General features: G+C 45.4%; 1 protein-coding gene across 2 annotated transcripts in view; it reads left to right on the top strand.

Moving 5' to 3' along the window:
• SETBP1 (SET binding protein 1) overlaps positions 1–23,139 on the top strand; it is a 264,672-nt gene that overhangs the window by 14,428 nt on the left and 227,105 nt on the right. For both annotated transcript variants that reach the window (XM_084225792.1, XM_084225791.1), the window contains exon 2: positions 2,168–2,828. In XM_084225792.1, the coding sequence (XP_084081918.1) occupies positions 2,337–2,828 (492 nt within the window). In that variant the 5' untranslated portion in view covers positions 2,168–2,336. The remainder of the gene's footprint in view (positions 1–2,167; positions 2,829–23,139) is intronic.

The raw sequence follows: 23,139 nt of genomic DNA, 5'->3' as shown, positions 1-23,139 counted from the left end.
GCAGCTCCTTGCAACCAGGTGGCTTTCATGTACTAATTGTGTTAGTAATTAGCAACTACCACATGGTTTGGGTTCAAAATGTATGGCATTTTGTAAGGGCATTAACTAACCCACTCTACAATGAGTTTGAAGGATGTAAATGTGATCCTTGTTTCCCAGAGGTGAACTAGAGAGACTTGCTGACCACAGGGTGAGTCAGGGCAGGCAGGCATGAGACTCTGTTAGTTCCTCAAGATCATCTCACAGGAGGATCAGCTCTGGGAAATGAGTCTCTCCACTACTGCCAGGAGATGTGCAATACAAGTATAAGTGTTTTTGTGGTGCATTTCTATCTCCTGTGAGCTACGGAAACCATCCCTAAGGCCAGATGGCAAATCCAAGTTGGTTTTTTTTTTTCTTCTTTTTTTTTCTTTCTGCTTGGGTTGTCAGCTTGTGCTATTTCTGGGAACTTTATTTGAATTTGTGTCTGCTGGGACCTGGGTGGAGGTCCCCGAGTCACTTCATGGAACTGTAGAACACTTAGGACTTTCCACTAGTAGCCATACATGCCCAAGTCAGAAAAGCAACACACGGCCACACTCCAGTGAAAATGTGGACCTATAACTAAAAAAGGCACTTGTTATTACTTCTTGCTGAATTTCAAGCCCCTGCAAGGTACCTTTAAAAAGCAAAAATAAGCCAGTGGTACAAGGACATGTGTTTCTTCTAGGTGACCTGTGCTTTACAGTAGTGTACACTGGCATACTTGTTCTGATTTGGTGATAGGTTGCAAGATAATTTTTTATTTTTTTTCTCTGTGGCATATCGCTGCCAAGAATGACCTGGGAAATCCCTGGCTGTGCTCAGATCTTGATGGCAGTTGGTCAAGTGTAGCTGAGCTAATCTAGCAGGGAGCTACTCCTGAAAGAGCCAGTCTGAGCTCCCAGCACCTACTCCTGGCAATGCCTTCCTGTTTCCTTCTCCATTTGCCAGAATGGCTACTCGTTGTTTCTCCTTAAGTAGCAGAAAATATATTTATTTCTCTCTGCTAATTTTGTAGACTTACACTTTTTTGTGGATTCTTATGCTGATCTTGTGGCTGAAATTGGCTCGCTGTGAGGGGTGTGTGTGGGGTGGCAATAGGAGAGTTTTAGGGAGGGTGCATGAAAGCACCTCAATACCTTTTAAAAACACCATAAGTATTACTTATAACAAGAATTCCTTGGGTGACACAACTTTTGTGTCAATTGAACATCCACAGCTTCTCTCTTTAACTGAGGCTTTGTAAGGTACCAAGCAGGAGTGTTTTTATCTCAAAGGGTTCCATCTCTGATGTTCTAAAGAAAGATAAAATTTTCAAGGTTGAGAGCACAGTCTGTGCATCATCCAGCCAAGGCTCTTCCACAGAACAGTGGAATGAGGGCATAAAGAACTCTGGAAAACCTTGAATTTAGCTTTTCTCCATGCATCTCAGTGCTTGGGACACTGATATGCCCTGAAAGAAGCCCAGGTGGATCCTCCTGCAATTCCAGTACCCCATAGAGCATCTTGGGCTGCAGTTGGTCTCTAATGAATTTTCCATCCAAAGCAGGATTACCCTCAGAATAGCTGGCAGCCAAGGGTATGCCTCTCTCTCTCACCTGGGAAGTGAGGAAACAGGGAGTTTGAAACTCTGCTGCTGATTCAGAGGGCATCACCATGTTTTCTGCGCTCTGATCACTGGGTTATTGTTTAACTCAAGGCAGGTATCTGAGTTTACTTTTTTCCCCTGCTGGAAACCCTGTGGCAGTGAGCACATTGAGGTAATGAGGAGGTTCATGGATGTGGAGAGCTGGCTGTCCCCTCATTTATTGCATCAGTCGAGTTGAAGATGTTTGCATTGAGACAACAGTTTGGGTGTTTGGTTTGTTTTTTGTTTGGTTGGCTTTTTAAAAATATATATCCATTGTCATCAATTTAACAACAGACATGGCAATTGTTCATTGCTTTGCAATGTCAGATCCAGCCCTCAGAAATGCTGGTGAGCCTTGGTTCCCACTTTCTCCAAGGAAAGCCCTTGAAATACTGCAGGGGAAGCCTGAGTGTGCCCTGTGCCCTGTTTCAAACATCTCCACGCTGATTTGATGTATGTGTGCATGCGCTAACTTCCTCTTTTTTTTTCTTTTTTTTTTTTCCTTTCTTTCCACAGTGGCACATTTGGTCTCTTCTGAGCATCTTGCAGCCTCTGGGTGACCGGGACATTGAATTTGGTGGACAGTTGCCATTCGCTCCCTGGGATCATATCCGCCCTTGCTTCCCTCATCCCCTTCTGTACTCCCCTTCCCACCAACCAAACTCCAGGGCGTTGAGATATTGCCATGGAGCCCAGAGAGACTTTGAGCAGCTCACGGCAAAGGGGAGGTGAGGCAGACTTTCTGCCAGCTGCCGTCACCTCCACGAAGGCTTCGCCTGTCTCGGGCTGTGCAGGGGAGACGATGCTGTCTTCGTCGGGCGCGGGGAAAGGGATCCCGGTGAGCAGCGAGAGGCTGGAGCCTGAGGAAGAGGATGAGCTGGGTTCCGGAAGAGACGTGGATTCCACTTCCAATGCGGACAGCGAGAAATGGGTGGCGGGAGATGGCCTGGAGGAGCAGGAGTTTTCCATCAAGGAGGCTAACTTCACGGAGGGGAGTTTAAAACTAAAGATCCAGACCACCAAGAGAGCAAAGAAGCCCCCAAAGAACTTGGAGAACTATATTTGCCCTCCCGAGATCAAAATCACCATCAAGCAGTCTGGGGAACAGAAACTTTCCAGAACTGGGAAAAATAGCAAAACAACTAAAGAGGAGGACAGGTCACACTCCAAAAAGAAGGTAGGTCCCATTCTTTTACATAATTCCAGAAGGAGAGGGAGAGGGAAGGAATGAATCTTCTCAAACAATTTGTGTCCAAGGTATAGCCTTTGCAAGACTTGGCCTTGGAGCAGCCAAAGTATCATCCTGCACTGCCACGTATGCATCGGGAGTGATCTTGAACTATCCTTCAGATGAACCAATTCAGAAGAGATCAAAAGTTCAACCAGGCTTCTTCTATTTTTGTATGTAATTGAGTTTTGAGATTAATGATTACATGAGTGAGAAATGAAGGAGCCCACTTCTAAACTGCTTTGTGCCTGAGCACTAATGCTCAAGCCTTTTGGCAGTTAAAGCCTTCAACTGCATTTTTAAAATAGAGGTATGTGCATGGTGAACAATTGAATTCATTCCTGTACTCTGGGTGATGGGTTCCATTATTCTTGATTACAGCATTGTGTGAGTAGCACTATAGTTATGCTACACAAAATACTTCCATTATAAGTCTCATTTTCTTTGAGATGCATATCATTTTCTTGAAATATCCTTCTGCAGAGAAATGTTTGGTACTTTAGGTCTGGATAAAAATTGAACTTTTTTTTTTATTTTTTCACTTTTCTCAGGGATGAAAAAAGAAAGAAAATCCTTTCTTCATATGAGCTGTTTTCAGGAGCACCCTTTTGATTTGATGTTGGCTTGATTTTTCTGTAGTGTCGCCTACACTTAGTACATAAATCAAATTTAGTTTATTATGCAGCACTGCTGGGGATACAAATTTTTGGATTGGTGATATTTTCTGTCCTAAGCAGTAGCCAAGTATGTCTGGTCAGGTCATAGTAAAAATACTTCACCTCTGCCTCCTTAGTAACACATAGGTTTCATGATGAGTTCAGACAGAACCCAGTCTTGATAAAAGATGCACAAGTGTCTCCAAAACCTGGACAAATTGATCTGGGATTTAGGCACCCTCTGATTATGGCTTGGGTCATGGCTTGGTTTTCCTGCTCATGCAGCTTTGATCCTTCTTCTCCCAGACCTTACACATGGGATGGGAGCTCAAAGGGCTATGTGAAGCCTTGAGAAGACTAATTGCCGGGAGAAATTCTCCTCCACCTCTTCCTGGAGAAATCCTCCTTGGCAGACTGACATAGACCAAAACTGTCATGACTCAAAATCACTTTTTTAAGCATTGATATTTCTCATTGACTCAAGGCAGAGCTCAGGGAGATTAACATCACTCACTTTTGGAGTACTTTTCTTACAAGCAGAACGTGAAAACAAACTAAAAAAAAAAACAATTCAAGGGGATTTTTTTTCTCTTAATCTTTTAAATGATGTAGTGTATGGGCATGAAAGAGGTAGCTCTTTTTTAACACAGCAGAGGTTTGGCCCTGTAACACTTTGAGAACAGAATTTCCCACCTATTGAAAAGGATGAGCTGCCTTCTTAGCACCAAGCAATGTCTAATTTCCACTTTCCTGTCCTCCCTGAATGTTTGTCGAGGTCTCAGGGGAAGCAGCAGTTTTATGAGACTATGCTCAGTGACAGCAAAGATGTCACAAGCAATCCTTCCATAGCAATGTAGAGGGGAAAAAAAGAACTGCAAACCCCTACTTACCATGCATGGGCTGTGGAGAATTTGACTGCACAAAATCAGAGCCCTCATTTCTATGTATCACTGAGTCTGATGGTCATGGAAGGTGTGTTCTTTTGTGTGGTCATCCAAAAGGTTGAATAAATAAAGCTAAGCATAAGGAAGTTATGCACAAGAAAATCCCCAAACAAAAACCAAACAAACCCAGTGGGAACAATAGTTCTAAAAAAACACCTTGTAGCATGGTTATGCTCAGGGTGATGACTTTATTGCAGGAGGATAAGGAGTCTGAAAGAAACAGACCACGGCTCAGACACGGCTGCATCCAGCTTGCACCTGCGTTGCGAAGTCCGAGCTGGCTGGGGCTGTGCTCACACACACCCTGTTCTCAAGCTGGGAGCGCTTTGGGTCAACACTGGTCTAATCTGGCCATTAAAACAAACAAAAAAACCTCAGCACCCAGCAGGTGGGTGCTCTGAGCAGATGGGGAGAAGGCTGCTGCCCCGGTGCACCATTAGCATAACACCCAACGGCTGCCGCGCGGCAGCTGCTGAGCCGCAGCTGCGGCAGAGATGTCCCCGGCAGGGGTCTGGAAGACCCCAGAGCTGTGATCGCAAGGGGTGTGCCTGATGCCTGGAGACCAGCAGCCTGCACCCCCAGGATGGGGAATAACTTGTGTCCCTGCAGCCGGGGGGATTGTACACACGCCTGCCCCTCGGCTCGTGGGGTTCCAGGCTGTGAACATCTCGCATCAAGGGGTGATCAAAGGCACTGCAGAAAGGGAGGCTGGGAGAGAGGGGGAGAAAATTTCTGGTGCTGGCAGAGTGATTCCTTCTGTGGCCAAAAACTGTCTTGTGGTGGGTACAGAAATTTTGGGGGGGAAGATAACTAGGAGGAAACAGCAAGTTGAAATTTGCATGGCTATGTAGCTCTCTGGTCTGTGTGTTTTCCTGGAAGAGCAGAGCATGCAGAAGCCCTCTGCATTTTCTTGCAGAACCATTGAGAGCTGCAGTAATGGTTGTAGGGAAAAAAAAGTGATTTGACACATTTAAATTGTTTTGGCGGTTTTGAAATTTCAGTCTTAGGCTGTTTTGATTGCCTGTTGCTTTAATCAGCACAATCTCCAGAAAAGCAGCTCCTGGCAGCAGAAGGAGGGAACAACACATTTAAAGAGTGGGACAGACCTTCAGCTGGCATCAATCCACTGTCCTTTAGGGATTTTTGCCAGGAGAGTTTGGCCCAATGTACACGTTTACCTTGCATATGGGAGCATTATTTGGGTTTACCACCTTGCTTGTGGATGCAGAGAATACACACACACTGAGCTGCAAGTGCCATTCTTGTGCCTCTGGTGGGTGGGAGTGGTTGTCCTGCACATCACGGAGTAGCACCCAAATTTATTTTTCCCCTGAGGAAGTGCAAACTCTATCAGGACTTGAAAAATCCCCTTAGCTTGTTGCATAATATTTCCAGCTACATCTCCAGCAGTCCCCAGTGCTTTGAAATACCACTTCAGCATTCTTGCAGGAGTTTCAATACACACAGCACAGAGAGCAAGTAATGAAAACATGGAAGCAATTTAAGTAACAGCATGTGGGTACACAAAGGACTGGTAATGCCAGCAATGTAAAAAGGGACTGTGAACTGGGGATATAGCATTTATTCAGTGGCCACTTAGGGAGGAAGAAGATATGCCGGTTTCTAAGCTTTACACTGCTCTGCTAATTAGGCAATAGGGGTTAGTGCTTTATTTCTAAAGCTGTGGTCCAGAGAGCAGCAGTGATTAGAAGGGGACTCTGTGGAGAGCCACGATGCTCATGTGCTGAGGCCCAGGGTTTTTGCCTTTGATTCCAGCTGCTACACTATATTAAAAGACATAAACATGCATTAAATACTTTCCTCATGTTGCTTTTCCGTGTGAGCAATCGCCCCAGGGATGTTATGCGATCCTGAATAGGAGGGGAGGGAATTCAGGTGAGGATCTTGCTGGGTGCAGCTGCTGGTGCCCCGGAGTGGGGAGGGAGGCAGGGGATGAGAAAATATCAGTATTGGGAACCTCTGCTCTGCTGGCTTGAATGCCTGGCTGCAACGCAACAACTTTTGGGGTTTCTTTTAAGTCCAGACCATGCCAAGTTTCACATCGGCTTCCCTTACTTAAAAAAAACGAGTAAGGGTAGTTTCCTAACCCCTTTCCTGGGGCTGCTCAGAAGTTGAATCACAGCCTGAGCTGTTTCTTTGGCTGCTTGTGTGGCAGTTGGAAAGTGCACAAATGTTCTGTAAGAGTTTTCTCTTGTTTCAACCCTTTGGCACCTGGGGATGGAGCGGGCTGAACTGTTGCCACTTCTAAACCCACAAATAGCTCCATTTCATTTAGTCTGATTGGAGAAGGAGAGAGGGAGGAAGGGAAGGAAGAAAAAAGCCAGGAGCCCAGAGGATGTCCTGCTGGCAGGCTGGCAAGCCCAGCAAGCCCAGCAGCTGCTGCTCTCTCACCTGCAGTAGGGTTGTTCGAGTCAAGCACCTCAGCAACACTAAAGGTGCCTTTTCCTTCAGATAAGGAAACGTTATCAGTCTGGAAGAATATTGAAAGTGTGGTACCAAATACAGTGAAGCAACCTATCAGTATTCCCTGCCTGCCATGTAGCATTTAACAAGTCCCAGATGAACAGTTATTCCTCTGGTTTTGTTTTATTTCCTTTTTTTTTTGTCCCTTCCCTGCATTTATTTTTTTGGGTTTTTTTCCTATTCTCTTATGTCTGTAAGCACTTCATTTTCCACCCCTTCTTTCTTTAGGCACAGCCTGACAAAGGTTCTTTGCAGCTTTCATCATACGCATAATGTCCTTCAGAGGATGTAAGCTTGTGGTTTTGTAATTATTACTGCACTAGGGTTTTTTGAGAGCTTGGGATGGGTGAATGCATTTTACTGCTGAGAGATAAGCACAGCAGCAAGTCAATTGGAAGTAAAGCTTCCTTGTGTGTAGTCAGAGGAAACTCTATCTCTGGATTTTCTAGCTTTTTTTTTTTTTTAATTTGAGTTTTTGTAGGTGTTTGCCATTTCACTGCAGGCAGCAATTCTAACACTTTCCCCCTTGAAATTCAATTCACGGTCTTCCTTTTCACTGCCCCACATATACAACTTTTTCTGGTGATTCACCTTTCATTGAAGACTCTCTCATTCATGCGCCCTCACCATTGCTGATGCCAAATTGATTTTTGCCTTTTTTAAAATTTTATATTCTTTTATTATATTCCTATATTCTTTACATACATATTTGTAGCTCTTAGACTATCATAGTATTTATAGGGAGCATTTTACCTACTCAGACAGAAAGATAAACTGAATTCCCTAGCAACTCCAAGCTGGAGGTCCAAGGTTAGATTCTTGGGGAAGTCAAGGTTGAAACTAGCTGTCTGAGACACATTTTCATAAAGTAAAGTTCTTATCTAAAAGAGAGGGAATTGAAAGAAGGCTGAACTGGGAAGGAATTACCTCCCCACTGATGTCTCTAAGTGGGGATTTCTGTCAGATATGCCAATTTGCTAAACAAATAAAAATAATGTATCCGTTATGCTACGGGTCCATCTTTGGCATTTTCCACCTGGCGAATTTTGCACCTAAGGATCCTGGTAAAGGTAATCCCTTTTTATCACCTAACTGTGTCTGGCTTGTGATTTTAGCACCAGCAAAAAGGCATCACTGCCTGCCTTCTTTTTCCACAGAGGATCACAAGTGCTCCCCCTCCTCTCCTTCCCCCTTCTTTTTATTGATGACTGCACATTGCACTTTCCCTCCAGGTTCTCGTGTGCATCCACAGCTCTTGCTGCATTACCCCTGTGCCGGACTCATCTCCCCAGTGATTTGTGTGCATGATCATCCAATTGCTCACCATGCATGCTTATCCCTCTTTGCTAGGGGCATCCCTGTGCAAGATGTCATCTGAGTCAGCTCTTCCTGTAGCAATCCCAAATGTGACCCAGGGGGTTGACCTAAGTGCTTGGCCTAGTGAGGAAAAGAAGGCGCTTGCGGGTTAGTCGTACCTGCTTGAAGTGGTAGAGTTTGATTTACAGCTTCTTTTTCTTCCCCTCCCTCTCCCCTCCTTTCCAAAGGATGGAACATCCTCAGTCCCTTTAGCTTGGACCTGTTTCTGTGCTGGTTTAGTCCTTGTTCTTTCTTTGTAAAGCCTTAAGGCAGCTCTGTGATGATTGTGGCGGCTACCTGGAGCTCACACAGCAGAGTAGAGCTCAGCCTCTTCCCAGGCTATGGTATAATGGCAGACCCCCAGAACTACCAGCACAGTGGAGGAGTGCTCTCCCAGCTGCCTCCAAGGCGAACCTGGCTCTTGAGCAGCTGAGAGATCAATGCAGAGTTGCTCTAACAGGCATGAGGCTCCTGACATTTTTAGTCTTTCTACACAAGCACATGGGTGCAAAGATACACAAACTCAGCTCTTTGATAGTCGTCCCAGGTGCCCTTCAGGCTAGCTTTTCTTTCTACCACATTGTTGAAGGCACAAATGAAACAGCTGCAGTTTGGTGGTCTCCCACCTCAGGTATCTTACGCTCCCCGCAAAAAAAGAACACGAATGAATGGTGGGGTTTTTTTTGGGGGGTTTTCGGTATGTGTTTGTGAAAAAATTAATTTCTTCACTTAACCAGCTTTTACAGGAGGTGAGGACTACTTACACTCATCCTGGTCCATGAGGGCACCTGAGGTGCTGACACTGGGAGCTGAGTCATCTTGATCCCCCACACAGCCATCTGGAGGAGGCTGGTCCCACCTGAAGGTGGTTCAAAGCCACTCCATGAGGAGGTGGATGGCTGGAACCCAGATTTAACCCTTCCTTTTCCTCCAAAGCTTGCTGGAGAAGTGTCTGTTTTGCATCATGTCCTGGGTATCTGGATATCTTGTGACAGGAATAAGGCAGAGTGTATTTTCCAGCTCAGTGCTCTGCCTGACCCAGCTGATGCCCGTCCCTTAGTTTTGTCTGCTCCCAAAGAATTGTGGGTTGTTTTTTTTTTTTTTTTTTGCAACCAATCAAGTGAGTGCTAAAGAAGCAAACATCTGTCAGTGAAGGGATGGGCTGAGGAAATGTAAGCAGGCTTTTTCTGCTGAACACAGAGTGCCAAACAAAGAAGACTTGGTGTACTTGATTAGCTGCCATATGAGCAGGGCTTGGGGACGCTGTCTGTGTTGAGGACAGGTTTTGTTTTGCAGCAGTCTCTCCCTCCCACAGCTGAGTTTCGATGGCCTTCTGTGACATTTCCTTGTTTACTTGTGCTGTCTCTTTCCCTTCCAACCATGACAAAATATCCACAGACCTGGTGTTGGGATTGAGGAGATGCTGCAAGGAAGCAACTGTGACAAGTGCAGGAAGCTGGGGGTCCAGGTGGAGGTCCTTAGCCCCACTCACCAAACTAGAGGTGTCATACAGAAGGACAGGGTGCAAAGCCTTGGCCAAACTGGTGTTGTTTCAAAAGCACTGTGGCCTCCAGGCTAACAGAGATGGAGATGAGACGTGCTGGCATGCACACCCAGGGCTGTAAACTGGTTGTGTTTTCATTCACAGAGATTTTGGGGTCTCAGCTCTTAACATACATGATTGTGTTCTTCCAGCATCAGCTTTTGCCTGCAGTGCTTCCTCTCCTCCCCTTCCAGGCATGCCTGACCACAGATACCTTCTGATTTACCTATGGACTTTTCATGTTGATTTCCTTTTTCACACAAATACACACACACACAACACACACAGCCCCTCAGTCAGGCCTGACTCTTCCCATGCTTCATTCCCAGATGGGTTTCTTGCTCACCCCATTCTCTGCCCAGCCAGTGGGACTGAGTGACGGACCCATCTTAGTTCATTTGAAGGGAAAGCTTGTCTTTACCTGGTGCCCTCAGCTTGTCTTTTCTTTTGCCTTTTTTAAGGTAACAGAGACTTGGAAAAGTTGGTTTCTGTCCACTTTCCTCCTGTGTGACTTCTCTGGTGTCTAGTGATGAATGAACTTTTCAGCTAAGCTCTATTTGGGACCCTCTCAGAGTTCCCTTTCTTCTGGCCAGAGAACAATTTGAACAAAATATGTTAAAATATTCTATCCCAAAGATTGTGATTTTGCATCACATTTGATCAAAACTGGACAAAATATTCAAAAAACATTGAGGAGAGAGGATTGTGCAGGTAGGCAAGGACTTTGTGTGTGCATTCACATACACACAGACACCGTGTGACCATGTTAGCCTTGTTTCCTTAGGAAACTGGTCTAAAAATATCCAGAATAAACATGAATTGTTTTGCTTTTTTAATGCTGAGACTTTTCCAACTTTTGGACCTTAAAATGATTCCATTTCAGATGTGACCCTCGAGGACAGGTCCAGTTAGCTGTGTTTTCATAAGAGCATTATTGTCCACTTCTTGCCATGACTTCTAACACAAGTTAGGCCAGTGGCTGTTGGCTTATTCATTTCAGGACATAAAGTGCTATTTCTGCATCGTGGTTACATGGTTACATTTGGACACTGAGCTGCAGGTGGTTGCTGTGAGCAAAGGGATTCTCAAGCGATGGCATGTGTACTAGTAGCATGACACTGCTTTTCACATGGACAGCAAACTCCACTTCTCCAGACTGGGCAGAGTAGTATCAGTCCAAATATCTTCTTATTTTTCTTTTTTTCTTGGAGCTGCAGGCTAGCAGTGAAAAGAACAGCATGAGGGCTAAGGTGTCTTACTACAGGTTGCAAATGGGATTGTATACCTGAGATCTAGCTTGGACTGTGGCCAATACAGGTTAGCTGAAGATGAGGACACGGTCATTTAAGATAGACAGTCAACCACAGATGAACCAAATGGGGCTTTAGGGTGCTGTCCTATGCTGCTGTTGTGCATCCATGTCTGCTGCTGGCAGGTCCGGTACAAGGAAGGCATCAGGAGAGCCTGTCTTCCCACAAGAATTTCACAAATTCTGGAGAGAGGAGGATAAGTGGAACCATCTTGTCTATTAGTACAGAATGTGCAACAGAACAACGAGATTAAGTGACTCACACAAGGAACCTGTCACAGGCCAGGTTAATGCTCAAACCTTTTTCACTGAGCTGTGGTTACTTAACCATGACACAGTTGAGTCTCCCAGGGGTGGCCTGATCTCCAAGCATAGAATGCAGAGTCCTCCTGGAAACCAGTCCTCTTCTAGCTCTCATTTAAACAGATCAATTCTTTTTCAAAATAGTTAACTCTCTGCATCTTCACTGCTCACTTAAAAATAAAATTTATCTCAGGGAAGAGCTGGGGCTGAATGCAGAAGTAAGGGGGCGGAGTTTTGGGGCCAGCATGCAATCAGTTGACCTAGATGCCCTTAATAATCACTTCTGGTCCGTAAACCCTAAAATGTGGTAAGAGTTGAATGAGGAATATCTACTGGAGGACTCATTATCTTCTCATCAGTTTCTCATGGCTGTCTCTCACCTGGGTGGCAAGGTTTACAGAGAGAGACGGTATCTTTTTATCGACACTGGGTGTTACAAAAACTCTACCACTATAAACTTGGGTGGTTCATTGAGGAATTCCAGTACTTTGCAGCATCCTAACTTCATTCGAGCTGCTCTCCCTCCACATGGCTGAAAGATGAGAATCAGCCCGGAGGGGATTTGTGGGTAATTCTGACTTGCCCAATGCTCTCGCTTTCCAAAGGAATGTGGTGGCACAAACAAATGAGCCAGAGGACAGGGCCCCCCTCTCTCCCTGCTGAGGACCGTGACAAGGAGCGGGCTGAGCAGTGGACTTCAGTGAGTCACCATGATCACACCCTCGCCTCACTGCAGGGCGAGTCACTGCTTCCCCAGCTGGTGCTTCTGTGAGAAAGCACTTCTGTAACGTGGTTGGCAAACATTTCCCAGGAGGATGTGTTGGAAACAGTTTCCTCATACCTCTGAGGTAGAGCTTACACTGGGATTACTAAATAATCAATAGTGTCCCCTGCTCCTCAGTGGAACATTGTGCCAGCCTGGGTAGCTTCACCAAAACTTTACCTGTAGTATTCCCAGGTGGGTAATTTGATGAAAGGTCCCCCTTAAGACTTAGAAAACATACCTGAGGCAGATATACTGGCAAGCAGCAGCAGTAACAGGGTCTAGATCAGCCTGCATTTCTGCTTCCCACCAAAGTCTATTCAGCTAAAGGGACAGTCCCTACATTAGTCACCTATCTAATCTGCATTAACAGGGAGCTTGAAGGCATTTCTTCACTGCATCTTCCATTGGGAACTGATGCTGTTGGACTTACAAGGTATTCCGGTTCTTATATCCTATGTTGTGTGCAGGTTGGATGATGATAATTAATTTGTCCTGTCCGTTTTCTGACATTGTGTCCACCAGCACACAGCTGGTGAAGATCTCTTCTCAAAGACAGCCTCTTGCTTTCCATGGGATACTTTTCTTCAATAATTTATGCAATCAGCAGGACAAATACCCTCCAGCCTTTTCTCTCTTTGGTCTTAATTCCATTGCACCACTGGTAATTATATTCCTGATTTGAAATTGGGAGGGGGGGTGGGTGGGAAAGCCTATTTGCTTCTGTGACTGCCACTCAGCCATCACAGGAAGAAATGAGGAGGGACTGATTTGTCCTTAGGCCATCAGCTCTGGGCATGGGCAGGAGCTGCTCTTAGTCACTGCAGGACAGCAACTGCCAGCATGCTCCTTGGGAATCTGTGACAAAACAGGGCGGCTCTGAGGGAGGGCAGCACGTCCTTTGCTGCTCCCTGTGCTTTGGCTGGCAGCTGTGGTGCACAACCAAGCCATGCTTCATCCTTGGAGCCAGCTTGAGTCCTTGGGATGCGGAGCTCTGGGCTGTAATTTGGCTGATCGTGTTATCTGGAGGATGCTTTAAAGAAAAAGGAGGGCAGCTTGTGATACACAGCCAGATGCACAACCTGAGGCATTTGAGTGCAATAGAAGAGCTGGCAGTGATTTATTGTTGGTTTTCTGCATTTGCTGGAGTATATATCACTGATATATATGCAAGACTTTGGTAAAGTAGGATTGTTGCAAATTACTCACTGAATAAGTCTTTTACTATCTATACATTATTTTGGCTACTGAATTTCACTTCAACCTGCTTAGATGTCGGTGTTGAAGATTGTCCTAAGGTAGTGAAAAGGTGGGAGATGGAAACCCTGTCTCTTTTTAGTCAATCTGACCTCACTTAATCTAATATACTCAGCACGAGCCCATGGGGTACAGCAGCTGTGTGCTGGAGATAGAAGTCGACTCAGTCCATCTTGGCCACATGGTTTAATAGGCCTATGAAATCTCTGGGTCAAAGGCCAGCCACCATGCCCATCTTTGTCACATCTCAGTGATGTGTATCCTGGCAGGTTTTTCTTTTTGTTCCTCCCCAGCATGGAAAGAACCATCTGCCGGATTGGCTTTCATAAGAATTTTGAAAAATACCAATTTCCCTTTGTTGAGTGGGGGGTGTGTGAGGGGGTGGGGGCACACAGGACAGAAGGAGGAAGGAGAGCCTGACCTAAAACCAAGCCAGTATTTTCAGTGATTTTAGAATAGCTTGTATTGTGTTTCTTACTCCCCAAGGAAGGGTTGTCCTCTTTCTTCTTTTCTCTTTGATTCGATTCCCTGCCACTCTGCGAGCAAGTCAGAAGCTGCAGCTGCTGTTGTCAGCTGGGAAGGGAGTCCCCTTGTTTAAAAACCATGTGTTAATCCCTGGTTAGAAAAAGTAGCAATGCTTTATGCTCCCCTTATAGCCCTCTTTTCTCTCTGCATCTTGACTGCCTGCCCGCAGACTTGCCACTTGTGTGAAAACAGATGCAGGTTGACACCAAAGAGACTCAACAAGGACCACAGGTAGCATGAAAGTCTGTAAATAAATAAGCCCAAAGCCTGGACAAAGTGAACAAATATAGTTTTGAGAGTAGGGTGGGAGTCAGAAAGACCAAGTGCATTATGAGGTCTGGGGGAAAATTGTGGAGAGCTTTAGGAGTAAGGGGAGCTGTTTTTGTCATAGCTGTTGGACACAGATGGGTAGAAATGTTTGCTCAAGGGGCCTGTGCTTTGTTCCCAAGGAAAAGCCAGCAGCCCATTGGGAGAGGAATTTAAACAGTGAGGTAAGGAGAAAGGAGGATTTGGGCTCTGCCAGATGGAGACAGCCATGCAGGCAGCGCTGGGGAGGGTCTGATGGGTAAATAAGAGGTCCAAGGGGCTCAGTAGGTTTACCATCAGGTGTGATACCACAGCATTGATGGGTGAATGCAAAAGGTGGCCTGGCGCTGAAGAGGAGAGAAAGAAAGGGTTTTTATTCCGACCATCAAAAAACACCTTCCTATGTTTTCTAGTAAAACAAGAAAATTAATCACCACAAAGACAGGGAAAAGGGACTTAGATGATGGATGGTACTTACAGAAAAATGAAGACAGTGCCCTGTAACTGTTATAGATGATTGAATTATTTGGGTTGGAAACCCTCGACACGGGCAGAGGCACGTTTAGACCATGTCACCTCTGTTGGTAGAACAGAGAACAGGTTTTCAGCTCTTTCCTAAGGTTTTGAAGCAGACAGAGGAGTATCACCCGGGGCCACTGGAGAAGGCATCACACCACTGCAGCCAGCACCCTGCTCCCCACCCTGCGGCTCGGCTAGATCGGTCACTCCCCCCACCATGCCCCAGACCTCCTTGTCCACAGGCTGCAAGACACAACAGGGCTCCCTCCCCGCAGGCTCTTCCTGCCGCCCTTTCCCAGATGCGCCGCCGCGGGCAGGGACAGCCATGCCCACCCACCATGGGCGGCAGGTGGGCCGGAGCCCCGGCGCTCGGGCCGCTCCCCGGCAGATCATCGTGACCTCTGCTCCGCGGTTTGGGGCACAGGAAGGAGCCAGCAGCCACGGCCTGCACCCCACGCTGCTGCCGTGCCTTCCCCGCCGTGGCCCCTCGTTAATAAAGAGGTGTAATTGGGAGCCCTCCCTCATCCCGTCTGGTGTGAGGCCATTTGTGAGCCGGGGAGGAGGAGGGGCAGGCCCGGCGTGAGGGGGGAGGCGGCAGCGGGGGAGAGGGAGGGAGGGAAATCGCCTTTGTTTGTTCAAGTAATTTAGGCCTCAGATGGTTTTTTTTTTTTTTTTTTTTGAGAGAGAGAAAAGCAAAAGAAAGGTTGATCTGCGCTGGCGAAGGTGTGCTCCTGGTGCATAAAAATATCCCGAGAGTAGAGGGGACAAAGTGCACGGAAGAAGTGTGGATTTAAGCGTTTTGCGTTTGCTTCTCAAGTTTGCCTGGCGGGATGCGAATCTTGGAAGAAGCCCAAACAATAACAAAAAACAAACAAACAAAAAACTAACCAACTGAGCAAAAAAAAAAAAAAGGGAAAAAAAACCCCAACAAACCCAGGAAAAAAGTTTGGTCTGCTTAGCTGGCTGAAGGGAAAACAGAAGAGTTGCTGGGTTTTGCCGCCAATGAATTTTGTTTCTGTTTTATATGTGCTAGCACATTGCTTTTGCAGTTAAGATTTTCTATTTCATGTGCACTAACGCACTGCCTTTGCTGTTAAGAGTGCAGCTCTCCTATGCCGCCCCGTTTCCCATCAACCCTGTTAGACATCTCTTTTTTTAAATGAGAATAGAAAATCAAACAAAACAAGTGACAAACGTTCCTCTGTTCATTTCAGGTTGAAGTAAAACTCACATTTAAGCCTCTTTGAAAGACCTAAACTAAATTGAAGATGTCTGCACTGTGAAGGGTGGGCTTTGCCATTGAAACCCTTGTGTTTCAACTGTGTGAAAGTTGAAGAAAAATGCACATGGGATATGCAGAATTTAATTTTTTTTTTTTTTTTAAGTTAGAGAATAGGGTAGTGGTGTGAAAGAAAGAATTAGTTATGGCAAATCTTATTAGTGTCCATTGTAAGCAGAGAAGCAGAGACATATGGGACCACTTGCAAAATTATTTCTTGTTTATTCAGCTTCGTAACCGAAGCAAATTTTTTTGCATAGTGTCATTTATTTGGCAGCTGGAGGGGTGTGGAAGGTGTGCGTCTATGAAGCAAAAAGGGGGGAAGAGAGAACACAGTATTGGTATTCCATTAAAAGTGATGCTCAGTGCTTTGTTTGTCAGGTTTTGGCAAGGCTTTTTGCTTTGAAAGCCATTCAGAGAGGATCGAAGCAGATGGCAGGGAGATCCTGTTTGTGTTATTTTTGGACATTCCCATTGAAAGTCTCAGATTGTTGTCCTTTTTTCCCCTTCCCCCACTCATGCATGTTTTTCTTTCTTCCTTCCTTTCCCCTTTTCTTCTTGAGAACATTTTTATTTTTTTAAAGCATATATTACTAATCATACAACATCACCTAAAAGCTGGATGTGTTCCTGATGAACCAAGCTGTGGCTAGTTTATATTTTTGTCTGCCTAAAATCAGACAAAGCGGTGGGAGGACTGTGTCCTGAAGCAGTACAAGCAGAGTCAGGAGAGCGAGCTGGGAAGCCAGACTGCCATTTTGTGGGGTTCAGCTCAACAGCAGCACATCTCCCTGGCAGACCAGCAGCTGTATTAAGCCCAGGCAGGAAGTTAAGATTGAAGGTCTCTGATAAAACAACTTTAGTGACCCCCATCCTTTCTAAGCCCTTGTGGAGGACAAGACCAGCTGTAGATAGACTGGAAAACTGAACTAGCCCCTGGCTCTTTGTGGTGGTCCAGCCAGATTCATTGGTTTCAGGCAGCCTGGAAAGCTTTTGTTCTGCCAACATCAATGCCACATCAGATTGTGGTAGCAAGCAAGAGAGTTTCCACACATCGCTGGTATAAACAGTTTCCCTGAGCAGTAGTTTAGTTTTGAATAACAGTGCTGGAAATGTCTGCAGTGCTTTTCATGTGTAAGTCTTCACAGGAGCCCTTCACAACCTTTGTGCAGGCAATCCAGCAAAGCTGAGCCTGGTCCAATCAGTTAAAGCACTTGGCTAGCCCGGGTCTATCAGCGGGGATGTGCACACACAAGGAGGATGGGAGGTCTTGGCTGCAGTTGGTATCCAAAAGTTCAGGTGATTCACCCGAAGCTCCTCCAGATGATTAAATCTCTTAAGCTAAGCTGGAAATCTCGAGGAAACAAGCATTATCATGCTCGTTCTGTCAGTGGTTATTTCCAGATAGAAGCAGATATTTAAATCCTCAAGTCTTTCCATAAGGTGATATTAGCGGTACTTTGGCACAGGAAAATGGTTTACAAGGACATAAAGCTTTGGCCCAGAAAAATAAGCAAATGAACTTTGCAGGTTTCACTTTTACTACTGTAACACTAAAACACAGTTCAGTGCAGGTTGTGTTTGAGTTCAAGGTGATGATTCATCTTGGTTTTTAGATTGATTGAACCGGTATACCCACATCCTCAATCTTTTTTTTTTTTTTTTTGTAACTGGTGCACTGAGGGAATCCACTTCATAAACTCTCATTTTGTTCTTAATTGAATGAACACCCAGAAGTCTTTCATGTGCATTGCAGCACTTGAGTATCAGTGCTGTAGTTGCAAGGTGTTAGTGGGTGACCCATTATGTGTGAAGTGATGTCCCTTGAGGTGCATTTTGTCAGCTGCAATAAGCTCTGGAGGGGAAAAAATAAAAATTAAAAAAAAAACCCAATCTTCACCTTCCTCTCACTTGTTATCTCTTGCTGGATGATGAACATCCCCTTGGCAAGATTTTTGCTCTGCAGTGCTGACTTTTTGTGCCTGCCTTATTAAAGTTTGGCAACGCCTTTTTGTTACCTACTGGATGAGCCTTCTGCTCAGAGGAGTTTCCCCTGCTCTGCCCAGTGAGGATTTCCCTTCGAGAGCTTCCAGGGATAAGGGCTTTCCTGGTCTGGCGCTTTGAGAAAGGAGCCAAGCAACAGTCTCAGCCTAGACAAAAGGCAAACTCGACCTACTATTTATGTAGTTACTTAAACATGATTTAACCTAAATAACACACACTGTGACTTGGTTGGGGGAGAGGGGGAAGGGGAGGAGAGGAGCTTGTTTCTAATGAGCCAGGAGACAGGACAATTAATTGCATATGAAGGACAGATAACTGACAGCAAACTGTCTACAGTAGAGAGAAACAAAATACCGATGTGAACAATTAAAGCATCCATGTGATGGAAGGGTCAGCGATTTCTCATAGAGCAGGCGGCTGGGCACGGCCCCTAGAGAGCCACAGTGGATGCTCGGCTGAGCGGGAGGCCAGGTGGGCAGAGATTTTGGGGTCCTCCACCATCAAAGCTGAGCAGACATTTCTGAGGCTGACAGGCAGCGCTCTGGGCATTATTTTCATCACACGCGCGTTTGACAGCGGAACTGTTAGCTACTAATCTCAGCAACACGTGTGGCGGGCAGGAGAGCGGGTGAGGCAGCAGAGCAAAGGCTCCACGGGCAATTAGGTACCTGCCTCAGGATGCTGCCAGCCACATCAAGAGCTGAGATGATGGAGGTTTTCCTTCCCCTTTTTTTTTTTCCTAAAAATTGTTAATTTTCCTCACTATCCCCCGGATGTGGAAGCGCAAATCTCAACTGCTGGCAGTTGAATTCTTTGAGTACCATGGTCAGAAATTTCCATCCTCTCTGCTCACCCTCCTTTAACTGCAATGAAATCTGGCATGACTTATCACTCCCAACACCCCTTTCATCCTCCCCTCTCTGCCGGCCCATCCTGCAGTTAGCCCCTGGCTGTAAAGGTTTGAAGGTAAAGGCCGATGGATTAGCCTAGGGAAGGGCCAAAGGTTAAATGAGCAGGGCTAGCAGCATGCAAAGGGCTACGATTGAAATATTTGCTGAATGCTGACAGGCAGCAGAATAGAGGCAGACAAGTGGCAAATTCCTGTTTTCTCCTCTAATTGAGAAAATATTTTGGGTGGTATTCAGACAGGCTGCAGATCAAGACAGGGAAAGTCAGCCAGCCAGGGAGGGAAGGATGGGAGGACTTTAATAAAAGCACTATTCCCACTAAACGCTTCCAAAAGCTTTGTGTTTATTCTTGCGGAAATCTCTGGAGTCTGAGGCTTACCTTTTGCTTGGTCATTTTTGCCATGTAACTGCAGTGCCAAAATGCTGCCCCTCTGAACTTGACATGTCTCACAAGCAGAATTGACCAATTCTTGATGTTTTTGCAGCTACAGAAGTCTTTCTTTTATTGAATCATAAAAAGGTTTGAGTTGGAACAAACCTTCAAGATCATCTTGTTCTGAGCCCATGCCATGGTCAGGGACATTTTCCACCTGACCAGGTTGCTCCAAGCCTTGTCAAACCTTTCTTTGGAAGTCTAGCTTATTGCATGAAGGTGCTACTGTGTAAAATCCAGATGTTGTGAGGATCTATCTCTCATCTGCTGGACAGGAGATAAATGAGATTTGATGATATATTGATAAAACATGACAACTACTCAACCCTCAATTTTATTTGCTTGTAACATGGATAATACTCAGCTGTGTTTCAAGACTGTGTAATGTGTGGTGGCCTTGTGCCTGGACAGGACTGTTACAGTCATCACGGAAGTGAAGAGAGAGAAATTGGGTTTTTCTGGTGCATCACAGATTGACTGCACTGATTTCTGCCTTGGGCCACTCCTCTGGCATTCCATGCTTCCTCTTGGATGTTAGTGGGAAGCTCTGGTGGCACTTGTGAGGAGGAAATTCCAGGCTGATGTCACCAAAAGCAGTTCAGTGGCCTTTCACACCCCGACATCTTCCTTCAAGGGGTCATTTAATCCTGCAAATGCCCTCTGCCTTAAGCCTTCTGCTTTTCCCCTTCCCCAAATGCTCCTTCAAAAGCTGATAATGTACTGAGAAGGTTTCAATTAATGCAATTTCCTTCTTTCTTAGAAGTGTGGTCTTAGTTAAGGATTCGGGGAGTAGGGGAAGAAAGATGTAAAAAGAAACAGTTCCTCAAGCCAAAAAGCAGCATGAGGGTCAGCAAAGTTTACGTTCCCTTCTAAATGCTCTTGTCATAAAGCTGGGAGGCTGACTTATAAAATGTTTTCTGAAGCATGCCATAACTGCAGCAGAGGAAAGTTTTGGCAGGAGTGTACCCAGTTTGTGGCCAGCAAGTTGTGTTGCATTTGGGCTCTTGGAATCTCATGTGCTCCTTAAAGATGCCCAAGAGGCAGTCAAGAGATTCTTAATAGTCAATATGAGCTTGGTTAAGGCTTCAGCATTTATCAACAGCTCCAAAACTTTATTGTTGAGCAAAAGGAAGGAAAGCTTGCCTGGCTTTGTGGATCAGCTTCCAGTGAGGCATGCTGAGGGCTGCCAGGGTTCCATTCTGCTGGCTTTGTACCACAGTTGCTCCTGGAAAGCAGTTCACAGAGTTGGGGCAATATTCCTGATGCTGGAGCAAGGCAAGGGATGATTCTTTTCCTGCCTGTGGCTGTGAAGCAGCTGGTGTGTTGGTTGCTCAGCACTACAGGTTTTTGCCTTGATTCAGGAGGCCTGTGATGGGAATCAAGCAGCACAGTCAACACCTTAACAGTGGGGAAACTGAGGCACTAACAGAGAGCGTGTCCAGGGCAGGGAACGGAGCTGGGAAAAGGCTGGAACCCCAGGAGCAGCTGAAGGAGCTGGGGGGGCTGAGCCTGGAGCAAAGGAGGCTCAGGGGGGACCTTGTGGCTCTGCACAATTCCCTGACAGGAGGGGACAGCCGGGGGGATCAAGCTCTGTTCCCAGAGAACAGGGACAGGATGAGAGGAAACAGTTTCCAACTGTGCCAGGGGAGGTTTAGATTGAATATTAAAATTTTTCTTCACCAGAGGGCTATATCACCACCCGATGAGGGGTTTAAAAGCCTCATGGATGTGGCACTTGGGGACATGAGTCAGTGGTGCCCTTGGCAGTGCTGGGGGAATGGTTGGACTCCATGATCTTGTGGTATTTTCCAACCTAAAAGATTCCATGCTTCTGTGCCTCCCTCTGCATAATGCCCTGTGTCAGCATGAGCTGAAAGTGAAGCCCCTGACTCATTCAGTCATCAAACCATCCTCCTGCCTTTAAATCACGGGTCTGTCTTGACCTTCCCTTACCCCCCTCAGTCTGTGCTTGGGTTGCACAAGGGAGAACAAAGTGACACTTGTTTGCCTCATCCAAAGAGCTCACTCAAGCAGGTGATTGTCTTGCCTCCTTTTGCAGTCCCAAAACAAAGTGTTGAAGTGTTGTTCTGGGATGTAAAACATCCCATATATTCCCCTGGGACTGGATTTTTGCTTTCTAAGTGCAAGTGGCACTGAAAGGAAAAGAGGTCAAAATTGCAGGATAAGGGAAATAATTCCCAGGTGCTGAAATTAGGAGAAAGATGTGAGCACTCATCCTCTGCACTCCTCACAGTGCAGGGAGCAAGGGAGATTTAACAGCTTTAGCTGCAGTCTCTAAAGAGCTGATCCTTCATTTGTAACCCTGCCAGGAAAAAAAAAAAAAAACAACGAAAAAAACCCACCAAAAAACCAAGCAAGAGGATGAGAAGTCAACCAAATTTAGTTAAAAGCTTGTCACTGTTTATTTGTTTTGGGGATGTTAAGTGACCAGCACATCTGAGACCAACACAAAACTGTGTCTTCCAACAAAACAGTGTCTTGCAGCAAGGACCATGGTTCTCAGCCACCAGCCCCTGTTCACCTCCAAAAGGGAAATTTATCCCTTCTGTGTTGAGAAAGGGAGGTTTGGTTTTATTTAATCATGAATATTTTTAGCACGTGTGCCACATCATGTTCACACGAAGGTTTGGGGTTCTCAATCCAAAGAGTTTTGGACCTCAAAACCCAGGTGTATCCAACATGCAAGTCAAGGAATTGGAAACATAGGTTTTGTGCTTAAAATGAAAGTTAAACTTCCTCTGTTTTGATCTCCCTCCTTTCAAATAAAGGATATGACAGCACACGCCATCCTCTGTGAGAAAAGAGTTAAATCTACAAAGCACTTTGAACCTCAGAGTGATATCATTCATTTTATTTGGTCTGTTCTGGTTTCTAGTCAAAATGAGAGAAACACAAAAAGAGCTTGAGTCAGTGCTGCTTTTGGATTTTTGTTTAAATCTGAAACCCTGAAAATGAAAGAGCAGCAAGACAGGAAATATAAACTGAAACAAAAAAGGAGACTCGAAGAAGCCCAAGAGAAATGGAAAATCTAAATTTTGCCGGGGTGTCTTCAGCTGTAATGACCTGAAGGTTGAGCTCACCCCAAAGTGGGAAATTGTACTTTTTCATGCAGCAAAAGAGAAGAGCTTCTCTCAGGGGACTGATGATTTTGGTGACTTTAAAAGTTCTGATTTCTAAAATAATTCCCATAGTACCAGCCTCTTACTATGGAGAGGTGTTTTGTTGTTGTTGTTTTGGATTTTTTGTTGTTTTGTTTGTTTGGTTTGGTTTGATTTGGCTTGGTTGGTTTATTGTTTTGTGGGTTATTTCTTTTTTTCAGGTTTTTTCTTGGGAGGGGGGTTGGGTTTTTTTTTGGGGGGGTGTTTGGTTTTTTTTTTTGGAGGGACAGCCAAACCACTTTGGTTATCAATTTTCAGGGGAAACTGAGGCTCACAGCTGTCACCCAAATTGCCACAGGTTATTCATACATGGCAATGCTGTTCCAAAAACTTACATTTCACAATTTCCAGGCCAGCGCTGGAATTTATCTTTCAGGCTGTTATATTTCTACAGGGTTTTCTACTCAGTTGCTCAGGATTTTATATCAGGAAGAACCAACTTCTGACCAGAAGTTTAGAAATTTGCCTTCTTCACAAAATAAACGTATTTCT

The sequence above is a fragment of the Fringilla coelebs genome (genome assembly GCF_963513975.1).
Source record: "Fringilla coelebs genome assembly, chromosome: Z".
NCBI classification, from domain to species: domain Eukaryota; kingdom Metazoa; phylum Chordata; class Aves; order Passeriformes; family Fringillidae; genus Fringilla; species Fringilla coelebs.
The sequence above is the reverse complement of the archived record's forward strand: the minus strand, read 5'-3'. Positions and strand labels throughout refer to the sequence as shown.